The sequence below is a fragment of the Necator americanus genome, chromosome I (genome assembly GCF_031761385.1).
Source record: "Necator americanus strain Aroian chromosome I, whole genome shotgun sequence".
NCBI lineage: Eukaryota > Metazoa > Nematoda > Chromadorea > Rhabditida > Ancylostomatidae > Necator > Necator americanus.
Genome location: NC_087371.1, coordinates 21,322,225 through 21,334,300, shown reverse-complemented (window position 1 = coordinate 21,334,300; position 12,076 = coordinate 21,322,225). Strand labels below are relative to the sequence as shown.

General features: G+C 42.0%; 1 protein-coding gene across 1 annotated transcript; it reads left to right on the top strand.

Moving 5' to 3' along the window:
• Positions 1–2,490: 2,490 nt before the first annotated feature.
• Positions 2,491–11,863, top strand: RB195_006417 (uncharacterized protein; the record flags this gene model as incomplete). The annotated part of the gene is made up of 11 exons (XM_013448657.2): positions 2,491–2,534; positions 4,295–4,418; positions 4,495–4,582; positions 4,640–4,773; positions 5,392–5,462; positions 5,550–5,706; positions 6,249–6,367; positions 7,398–7,465; positions 10,987–11,152; positions 11,202–11,352; positions 11,741–11,863. 11 exons carry the CDS (start codon positions 2,491–2,493, stop codon positions 11,861–11,863), a joined length of 1,245 nt encoding a protein of 414 aa, XP_013304111.2.
• Positions 11,864–12,076: the final 213 nt, after the last annotated feature.

The following is a 12,076-nucleotide window of genomic DNA, read 5'->3' as shown; positions in this document are numbered from 1 at the left end:
GCGAGATTCTCGATAGAAGTCACTCATCTTTTGTCGCACTTTTCGTTTATCCACTAGTTGTCACTCAATGGTAGAGATAGGTAAACTTGTGTTAAACAATTGTGATGTGTGGTAAAGGGATTCTTGCTTTTCATCCTGTACTAACATTTTTTGAAACGGTTACCATTCAAGATTACTCGCATATAGTATGTGTAGGTGACACACGAGCATCCTTCAGTGCTCTTTAGTGTTTGCTCGTTGCGCCTACTCCGATTTTTCGGAGCCTGTTGTCACTTTACAACGTTCGTATTGCATATAAGTATGTGCGTATCCGCAGTTAATTAGAACTCTTCAAAGTGAAGCGTTGTTAATCTGATCTGTACATCTTATTCTCTCTATTCTCCTTTTCCGTAGTTTTTTTTCAAATCTATGTAATGTATTTGTTTTTATCTATATTCTATTCATATAGATTTCGGCGTACCAAAGATCGATCCATTCATGGTCGAATTCTATCTAACTGTGTACCTCTGATGTGATTCTTCACTTGTTCATTAAAGTGGTTGAAGAGAAAGATTACAGAGACTCTGTGAGGAGTTTCAACTTCTCTTACCTGACTTATAATTCAGTACCTTCACTCGCTATTGTTATTATCCGTCCTATCAAGTTCAGAATTATCTACATATTAGGCTGTTTGAGTACATTAAAACTTATTGATAATTGCTTGTTCCTTGGCAACCTTGGCAGTCGGACGTTCGAGGCTGGTCGTTCACCGCGATCAACGATTACTATTTCCGACGCAAACGTTTGCGAGTTCGCTAACATCGATTTTCGCTTTTGCATGGGAACTTGGCCCATGCTCTTCCTCATGCTCCATTTTTTTTTGGTAAAACAAGTAAAGTATCTCATAAATATACACGCGCCCTATGAACACAACATCCGTTGGGTGTGGATCTCTGTTAGATCATTGTGTACTACTTTTTGAGCAGAAGCAGGATTGTTATTTATCTTTATTCTGGCTAATGTTTCGGCGTCGTCGCCTTCTTCAGAGCCTGAGCTCGTCATCCCACAAGATATGACTTAGCAAACAGATTATTCAAAGGCAACGTCAGAAAAGCGAACTACCATAGCGCTCACCTTGATAGCCACAAGATCGTGATGTTAGCGGACCACCAGTTGCTAGAGTTGCACCGTTACTAGTAGTAACTAGTAACGATGTCCCCGCCTCAGACTCTGCAGGTCAAAATCTGCAAAGGTGTTGACATGGCGCAGCTCGTTGGTCACAGCGATGCATTCTTTTTTTTTTCTTCTTTCATGATTGGACTTTTGGCCGTGGTATAAAACGCTTCCAATGTTTTTCGCGCCAGAACGTCTGATTCGCGTGCTAAAATCGTGACAGCTATCTTGAAAGGGGTGTTGTCATGACACTGTCTGATGAGCACCTAAAGGGGACGTTTTTGATTTTACGAGTAGGTGTTCCTTGAATTTGGATTTCCTGTAAGATCTCAGCAGTGATATATGTTTTCTTTTGGAATTTCCTAGAAGGAGAATTCGCTTTGTATTTGTAATGGTATATTAGGTTTACGTATCACGAATTAAGGATGAATTTGTCATGTATTTGGTAGCAGCGAACAGATAATCATACAGTTACTATGTTTTTCATGCTGCGGTGTAGCTGTTTTATAAACGTGCAGTAAACAACCTACATACTGTGTATACATGTTGGACCAGTTTTTCTAAGAATATAGTTGAGGTCAATAATCTTCCCCAAGAACCGTAATGCTCTAGATTGTACTGATTCCTCAAACCATGCTCAAATAAAACAAATTCTGCTAGAAGCGCTTGAAATAAACATTTGGTTTCAGTGCAGCATAGAGTGGGCGCTAGAGACTTAGGCATTTTAATACCCTTAGGCATTTTAATACCCTATATTCGAACAGACCGACAGGGTGGTTCAGTGGAATGTTTATTATATAGTACAGACGGAGGAAGGTGCCAATGAATGTGAACGACGGAATGAGAGGGCAGAGCGTTGTCTGTCGCTCTCTTGGACGATACAAGTAGTTATGCCATCAATTAATCATAGCAGCTAAGCCTATTTTATATTATACCATGCCCCTTCGCGATCATTGGCGTAGATAATGTATCTTGATAATACAGCTCAATAGCCTGTTTTCGAAGACAGGCGTGCTAGCTATTTCATTTTCTCACGACTGAAATTTGGTGCTCCTCAAAAATCTCTCAAAATCGCTATAACGCTATAGTCCTCTTCATGATTGCCTTTTGATCAATAGGTTTCGTATCCTACATGTGTGGGTAGAGCAGCAGAAGGTAGGAGTTGGGATCGGGGTAGGACCGTTGCGTTCCAAATGGATTTAGCAGTGATCTCACCTTGATCGGAAATGCTGGCTTCACTGCTTTGCTCCGAGCGCATCCGCTCTCGCAACTGCAGCAGGCTTCACGTGTGCAGTTTTAACTCAAGTGTATCACGTACATTTAGGCAGGCGTACCAGCATGAGATCGGCGACGGTGGTGTTAAAGAACTCGATTCGTGCCAAGTGAGTGAGAATATATTTATTTTTAGGTGGACTTCTTTAAGGGGCTCTTACAGTGATTGAGTCAATTGCTTTTACTTGACGTAGTACAAACTTCTACGCAACGCATCGAGAGTGATATTATAAAATGATACGGATCTCTATGCGAAACGGGAGGTGAATTCTAATGTATGTTGTATGTAAGAATTACTGTGGTGAGGAGGCTTCGCCAATCTAACCGGTACAATCTGGTTAAAATGTTCTTATTTGTTATTGATTGCGCTCGAAGTGACGCGTTGGGATCCGCGCTCACTTCTAAGGTCCGAATTGATCTAGTGAAGTTCTACTGTGATCGTAACCGCTTTCGCAGTTGCACGTCACACAAGTCAGGTCGTTCCACTATAATTTTGGCCAAATCGTTTATCCTTAGCTATCCGTATAACTCAACTGAAGTTCCGAGTATTTGGGTATTCTATTAAATCGCACTTCCATTATCATACAAAACAGAAAAATGCAGTTTTCATCATTCGAATCGCATGTAAATTGCACTGTTGCAATTATTTATTCACTTACTTGTTCATTCGACGTTAGAGATAACGGATAGTAAATGAGAAAAATTAGCTTCGCTCTAGTATAACCAGTTTATACGAGTAGACCAATTATCCTGGCCTCTCGATATGTTTGCAAAAAAAAAAAAAGAAAAGCTAGTGAAGGGTATTGTGTTATCTCTGCTTATCATCTTGAAACGACCCGGTAAAAAAAAGTTTTCCGGTGGGCCCTGTAGAAAGTTTGGGTATCATTTTCACATCTTTGGGTGTTGCTTACTTTTGAGTTGTCTACATTTGAAAACTGTGCTATCTGCTCATCAGTACTCACGCTGTAGCTGATTTTGAATTTTGAAATTGTTGAGAAGATTTCTGTACTGCCTAAATAGATGTTTGTAGGAACTTGTAGTATCTGATACTGAAGAAGAGAGTTGAATGATCGGTTCGAATTATTTACTTAGTGAGTTATTCGCACGCGTCCTGTTACATTTTCAAAATAAAAAATGTTGGAACTACTCAGAAGTTCGCTCCTAAAATAATGGATGCTGGGACCATTCGTAGCTCGACTATTTCGGGGAAGTTTAGAAGCTCTCTCTTCAATAGGAAGTGCATATTATATGCGTTTAAATGTAGTGACTATAACAGCCACTACATTCTGTGGTGAGGGCATTAAAAGTGTCATAGTACGTTGTGCCAAAACATTCATCTATGAACATATAGTGGAATGAGAGCTTTGAACGTCCTATGCATTGTTCGGACAAGGTCAGCAAGGCAGTTGTACTTTGAAAGTGACAACGTCATCCCGCTATGTCGTCCTCGTGTGTGCCAGAAACGCTCATACTAACCGCGTATTTGTGAGGGTACAACAGAGCTGCAACAGCCTAACAATATTTTGTTATTATCTGCGGAAATTTCTTGAAGAAAGCAGAAGAACTTGCATCTTTAACTTCTAACTTCAAACATTTCTTTGAGTGTTCTGGCAGCTGCAAATAAGCTAGAAATGTCCGTTGTTAACCGGCTATCATGAGCATTTTTGGCACGCAGAAGTCCGATATGATTGGAATGACGTTATCACTTCCAGAAGTTTTCTTGTGCTGAAAACAAGACAGCATACCAAAAAGTCACCGCTCAACTCATAATGCTTCAGTTATGAACTACTTATTATGCAGATTTTGGAAAATCAAGGTTAAGAAGACAGTGAATTCAGAAGGCCAAGAAATCATAAGAAGTTTTTTTTAGATCTTGGTGGAATCATGTTGAAATGGGTCCACCAGATGCGATATTGGGTGTCACTGAAGCTTTTCACCGCGACACCAATCCGAAGAAGATGAATCTCGGTGTTGGTGCGTATAGAGATGACCAGGTTAGATTTCACCTAATCTGATAGTTACCTTACTCTTTGCGATTGCTTTGAGCTAACAACCTATGCTGTGTGTTAGGGAAAACCATTTGTTCTCCCATCTGTGCGAGAAGCTGAACAACGACTTATGGCTGAAAAGCTTAATAAGGAGTATGCTGGTATTGCCGGTGAGCTCTTTGACAACAAACTATTCACTTCTTAAACGCTTTTACCTTTTGTTGCAGGGATTCCTGACTTCACCAAGATTGCCGCCAAACTTGCCCTGGGAGAGAACTCCGAGGTCATCAAATCGGGTCGAATAACAACAATGCAGAGCATTTCCGGAACTGGGGCGCTTCGTATTGGCTCGGAGTTTATAGTACGTTACTTTTTTTGCTAAAGATTTCTTTCCAGTTTTTTCCCTAGTGCTGAGTTTCTACAAGACGTTTACGTAGGTTGTGTGATGTTCCTCGATTATCCAACGTTATAACTTTATCATACAGATCATTACGTGAGTGGTTGCTATCAATGATATAGTTAATCTCAAGTTAGAACAGTGGAAAAAAGTATATAAGCACCACCTCCATTTAGTTTGCCACTCAGCGTTGCCACTTCTCTATTCCTCATTGCATGTCACGGCTTAAAGGTATCACCCCACGAATCTGAGGTGGTACGGATTTCAGGTGGAGTATTCGTATACGGGATAGTAGAGTATGGAAAAGGGAGGAGGGCGGGGTGATTCCGTCCATTTCTTCCTAGTTGCCGTAAAAAACGGTCCGGAAGATGCGGCGCGCCACAATGCCCGAAGCCGTATCTTCCGTACCTTTTTTTACGGCAATTAGGAAGAAATGAACGGGATCACCCCTCTCTCCATAATCTACGATCCCGTAAACGATTACTCCACCGTACCACCTCAGATTCGTGGTGTGGTGCCTTTAACTCTGAAAACTGCTTAAGTTTAGCATTACTTCACTCATAGATGCACTGTGTGATTCAGGCTAAATTTCATCCCAACAAAGTTATATATCAACCTTCACCCACGTGGGGAAATCACGTGCCAGTATTCAAGTAAGTTTCTTCGGCACGTTTCTTTAAAAATTTTATTTGCGTTTAAGCAGCTATGTTACTCTTCGTTTTGAAACAAAAATATATAAGATTCGCTGGTGTTGATGTGAAGAACTATCGGTACTACGATAAAAACACTTGCGGGTTCGATGAAAATGGCGCTTTAGCGGACATTGCTGCAATTCCGAAGGGGTCCGTTATTCTGCTTCACGCATGCGCCCACAATCCAACTGGCGTTGATCCTACGGTGAGTCGCAAGCTGCTGCTGCTTCATGTGAACGTCTTCTGGCACCTTATATACCTGTTCACTCCTGTTTCGAAGATACGTGCGCAAAAGTGTCGTGGGCACTGATTCACAACTCGTTCCTCTCCTCTACATTTCCCACAATGCATTTAGAAAAGATTTTTTAGTCAAAGCATTGTTTGAGCAAGAAACCTCGACAGATTTTCTACAGAGAGGTTTTTTGAGATAAGCGGTGGCCTCTAAATATGTTTGGCACCTTTACAAAACCTCACTATGATACAGCACTTTTAGATGTTGTTTCATGAGTACCCTCTACAGAGGGATTCCAATGTAGGGTTTCACATTTTTGTGCACTTTTTTGTTTGTTAGTTTTGTTTTGGATAATGCTGGACTGTGAACTTTTTTCTGGAATGTCAACGGCTATTATTCTCCAATTATTAGCTGTGATATTATAAGTTATTTTAGACCCTTTTGGTCAGCACCATCAGAACACTTTGTAATTTTCAGAGAATGAAATTCAAAGAGATGATTTTCTACCTTTTAAGCAAGATCAATGGAAGAAAATCTCAGAGATTTGCAAGAAGAAAGAACTATTCGTCTTTTTTGACATGGCTTATCAGGGGTTCGCTTCTGGTGATGTTGACAGGGATGCGTATGCAGTACGGTAAGTTGCCTTTTGCTGACGGTAGATTTTCTTTCAGGTTTATCACTTATAAATTGTTTATTTTCACATATATTTCACTATAAGTGTATTATATTGTATAGTGGTACTTTTGGAGTAAACATGTCTCGAATTTTCAAAATTGATCTCAATTAAAAACTGAAAATGATGTAACTGTTTGATCTCGCCGTCCACTTGAAACGTTCTCACAGCACCGTCAGCTGGTGGTGCAGTTAAAATAATCCCCAATAATATAATATGGTATAATATAATGTGAGGTAATATGATATTATATGATTTACTAATATTATATTATATTATATTATGCATAGGTGCGATAGGGAGAAGCCGGACCCTCCTCAGGTGAAGTGGGTTCAGCCCATGGGGTGCAGCTCAAGTGAATGGGGTCCTTTCGATAGCCGTCCAAAAGTGAAGGGGGTAATTCGCCAACCGTTTAGAAGTGAAGGAGGTCTTTTCCCCAACCGTTCAAAAGTGAAGTTCCATTCCGTTCAAAAGTCAAAAGAGCACCGGCTCCGAGTATCACATCTATGATATTATATTGTACTATATTATATTACATGTATAAAGGATAAGGATGAAGTATTAGGCGTTATTCAATCCGCGTGGGATGCGCCTCCACGTTCACTACAGTTGGGAATCGTTAGAGGTTTACGGACGTGTAAGTGGCCTATACAATGACTTGCGGGGGCTACCCCGTGTTAAGTGTTAAGTCAGTGTTTTATCCTCCCAGACAAGTCCGGTACCAAATTTTAGCGACCCCGGAGGGATGAAAGGCTTGGTGAGCACTGTGGCGTATTCGAACCTCCGATCGACCGTGTAGACAGCGGAACCTCTTAGCGACCGCGCTACACCGGCACCTGTAATATATGATATAATATATAGTATATAATATAACATAATATGATAATGGATCTATTTCTACTTCAATAACATTTTTTTAAGATCACAATGCCACTTCTTTCCTTAGGTGGTTGCCATAAATGCAGCGAATATTCCAGGTTTATTCTTTCAGTTATTTCATCGAACAAGGACACAATATTTGCCTTGCTCAGTCTTTTGCGAAGAATATGGGACTGTATGGTGAGTTATAGCCACAGTCAATTGTATTTGCCTTAATTCGCGCAACGCGTGCGCAGATGCTCTCTCATTAACACGAATACTTATTCACTTACACTTTGCTATCTGCTTTGCTCTAATCGAACATGCATCACATTCTTTTGGGCATACACAAGTATTGGCGCGTGTGAATACATTAATACACTGTTTAGTCCCACGTTCTTCTTCCAGACGCGGATTATAGAATGACACGCAATAATTTGTTGTTTTGCTTCTGGATTTCTTGCTGTTTGCTTTCACGCTTCCTTCTTCATTCCTTTAATATGTAATAATGACGCTTCAGAGCGGCCATCTAGTCTAATGTCATATAAGTTATTCCGTTCACTAAAAAGTCACAGACGGACTTTTTACCTTTATCTGAAGTCGTGTTTTATAGAATTTACAGGATAGTTGTCGATTAGTGGGGTTGAATCGTTCTGGAAGCAGTTAGGTTTTCTCCGGAGTGGTTTGAGTTGTAGTTGTTTTGATTATTGATCCACTGACGACCGCACGAATTTCACGTGAACTGGGAGCCGAACCAAAGCATGTTCTGTCCTCATGAGAGCGATTTTCTCACTTTCTCGAAAAATAGAATAGTTTTTCTCTTATTTTTAAGATGAGCGCATCAAGTTTGAGTTTGAGTTATGACATCCATTTCATTACCATTTTCCCACTAATACCCTAGTTTTCCACATCAAATGGGTGTGGATAATTGTGAGGCTGGTGTTGGAAGGAAAAATAACACATGATCTCATACTATGGGAGGGTGTGGGGCAGTCGGTTAGAGGTCGGCTGTAGCCACACGGTCGAGGGTTCGAAATCGTCCTAGTGCAAACCAAGCCTTTCATCCCTCCCGGTTCGATAAATTGGTACCAGACTTGTCTCGCAGGATAAAAACACTGGACTGATCATCGGCTGGCCCCCACAAGTCATTCTATAGGCCAACACGCGTTCCAAAGCCTAAACGATTACGAATTCCAGTAAAACGCGTTGGCGCATCCCAAGTGGATTGATACGCCAGTGACTTTATCTTTTTACCCTAATAAGTAAAGCGGGTTATAAAACCACTTTTTGAAAATGAAATTGGAAACAGCACTTCAGGACCGGTGGACAACAAACTGGTGAGATCTGTTGTCCAGGTCGATGGAATGACCTCACGACAGAATGAATACGTAATTTTTGAGAACAGACTAAGAAAATGGTATCTGGTTTTTCTACCACCTGATGACTTATATTGTAGTAGTCAGTTCTTGGAAACTTTGCGATGATACACAAAGCAAAAATAAATCGGTTTGAAACTTTTTCAAAACTGATCCCAAACTTTTACAAAACACGCGACACTCACTAGTGGGTTTTTGACTGTGACACGACTTTTTTACTTTTATCTTATACTCTCCATTGTCCATCATAACTCCATAGGTCAAAACAACAAAGCTAAGGTGGAAAGGACCACAACAAACTGGTGAGATCTGTTGTCCAGGTCGATGGAATGACCTCACGACAGAACGAATACGTAATTTTTGAGTGGTTTTAAAACTCTCAACCTTCTTCGCGCAGTCGTGAAGGTGTTCAACAAGCCGGTCATATTCCTCGTCGATGTTGTCCATTGCGGAATCTTCCCAAAAGCCGACTAGCGTAGCGAAGAGATCCCAGTTGATGGTAGTCCTAGGATTTCTCTCTTTGAACTTGGCGGCTTTCTCTGCTCTCCTTGTGAAGGAAAATCTTCCTCGGAGGAGGCGATGGTCCGATCCTGTATAGAACTTTGGTACAACACCGACGTCCGTCAGGCAGAACCTTTTATTGACGATGATGTGGTCTATTTCATTACGGTACCCTCCACCGTGGGTGACTCCCACGTCCAGCGTAGAGAGGAGGACCTCTGGAATTGCGAGTTCCCATGGATGGTCTTAGTCGTCATGATGAACTCGGAGAGCCTCCCCCCCTGGTCATTCCATTGTAGGCCGTGGGTCCCGATGTGAAGTTCCTCCGGCGTTCTTCTTGGGCCAACCTTGGCGTTGAAATCGCCAATTATGACCTTGTAGAAGGCATGGTCTTCTCGGTAGAACTTCTCCAGGTCCATATAGAAAGCTTCGACTTCTTCTTCGTAGCTTGATGTTGGAGCGTAAACGACGAAGATAGTCAAAGCTGGTGTTGGGCCACATCTTCTCATCCGCAGACGTCCGATTCGGGTCGTAAGTTGTTCAAAAGAGTTGATGTTCTTTGCCATACTCGTGTTGACGAGGACGCCAACTCCATCAACACCTCTACTGTCGCATGTTCCTAAGAACAGTTCTTCTCCAGTTTCATATACGGCGTTGAGAGGGTGACGTCGTCTCGTCTCGGTCAGTCCGATGACGTCGTATTTGATCTTCTTGGCTTGCATCATCAGATCTTCGATGGCCGCTTCCGATGCAAGCGTACGTGCGTTATAAGTACAGATCGTCATCCTAGTCCTTTTCCGTTTTGGTAGCCTTCATGACTCCTGCAACCCCGTCCTACCTGGCGCTACCGTACCAGGCTTTCCTCCGGAATCAGGAGACTCTTTTCTATTACTGTGTTTTGCGTAAAAATTTTAAAACCCATGGGCAGGTTACAAGCCTCTAGTCCCATGAGTTTCTGGGAGAACTTTCGTTCTCCCGGAGTGGACATGTGGAGCTTATTTGTTGGAGGCGACTCCAAACCGCCTCCCTTGCACCTCCCAGTCACTTGATTGCAGGCTTTTGGCCGGACCGACGTGCGGGATACAAGGATGTCATGAGTCAGTCCTGGCTCAGCAGAAACAGGGAGTCCATCCCCTGAATCCACCTGCGTCTCTGGGCAAGCACAAGGTCGCTTTTGGTCCGCGATTAGCCCCCTGTCCGCCACCCGGGGACGCGCCACGTAGCCTCGCGACTAACCGGCTGTGATCCCTCTAGTGAGGGAGATCCGTGGGACTATGACACATTTTGTTACAAATTCAGTACGAGGGGTAGTGACTGCTTGGGACATCTTATTGACTATTTCCCAAAGTTCCTCAAATGCTCTTCTCAACTCTCCATTTTTCGGTTATGGTACATTCTTCTATGTAAATCATAAGTTCCCTGTTTGTACTAGAGTTCTTTGAAGGTAATCCACGTATTGAATACATTAAAATTATTTAAAAGTCTGACATAGAGCAACAAATGCGATCAAAAGAGCTATGAGGGCCAAACAGTCGCACTCGGATAAAAATGCGTGACCCAACACTGGATCGCGCGGTCGTCACTGGATTATTGTATCTATTTACATTTTGTTGAGAGGGACTGCAAAAACGGAACGGTCTCACACTTCAAATTACGAGCAGACGCTATCTGACGTCTGTTTCTTTTCTTCTCTTTCTTTCTTTCTTTATTTCTTTCTTCCAAGTTCACTCGTAGAATAGTATTTAAATGTGTTATTTTGTCCTTTCACTATACAAGCAGTGCTGTTCATCGATCTGGCCTTACATAATTCAAAAGTCAAAGAAACCCACTCTTCGTTGTTTCAAGGGGAACGAGTGGGAGCCTACTCAGTCATTTGCGAGAATCCAGACGAGGCCGCCAGAGTCGCTTCGCAACTAAAGATACTTATACGACCTCTCTATTCTAATCCTCCTATTAATGGAGCTCGAATTGTCATCAAAATCCTCAGCGATGCTACTCTTCACAAACAATGGTAAGCGGTATCATTCCTTGTGCCCCACATTCTCAGATTACTTCTTCAGGTTGATTGATGTGAAAGGAATGGCTGATCGCATTATCTCTATGCGAACTCAGCTGCGGGATCTGTTAGCGAAGGAAGGATCTACGCGTAATTGGCAGCACATTACGGACCAGATCGGAATGTTCTGTTTCACTGGCATCAATCCCCAACAGGTACTGTATTGGAATGCCATACCAAATATGTGATTCTGCGAACAAAATTGATTCAGTTATTGTAGTTACATCAAAATCTCAACATTTTTAATGTCAGAAAAACAGAAGTTATTTCCTGCCTGAGGGTGTTCAACTTATATAGGGGGTACCAGGCCAACATGTTAACAGACCACAAGTTTCACATGAGATATTTGAAGCGGTCACCTTTCTCGTTCTCTTAAACCCAACCTCTGAGACATTAACTGTATGTTTTGCCAGTGCTCTGTCTTATCAAATTTGGACAGAAACTGGACAAGTTTAGGACTTTTGGTTCAATGCTTCATCAGCTGGTTGCTTTTGATAGGCCAGTGTGCTGCACTGCTTTTTTCTGAAATTGTTCCTTTTCTAGGTAGAAAAGCTGATCAGAGAGCATTCTGTATACCTAACCAAAGACGGTCGCATCTCAGTCGCTGGGATTTCTTCAAACAACGTTGGCTACCTCGCTAAAGCTCTCCATGCCGTCACCAAGTAGACAACTCCTTCTGTCGCACCTCTTATTCAGTACACTCATCTGTTTCTACCTCGATGTCGTTAGGTTGTTCAATAATATAGGCAATCTCAAGAATATGCACATCTTGAAAGTGCATTCATGCACCTTTGCAGCACCAATTTTTGGCATTTTCTTTTCTGGTTCAATTCTCGAGTGATGTTTACCCAGTGCAGTTGTCGAGTGATGTTCACGGGC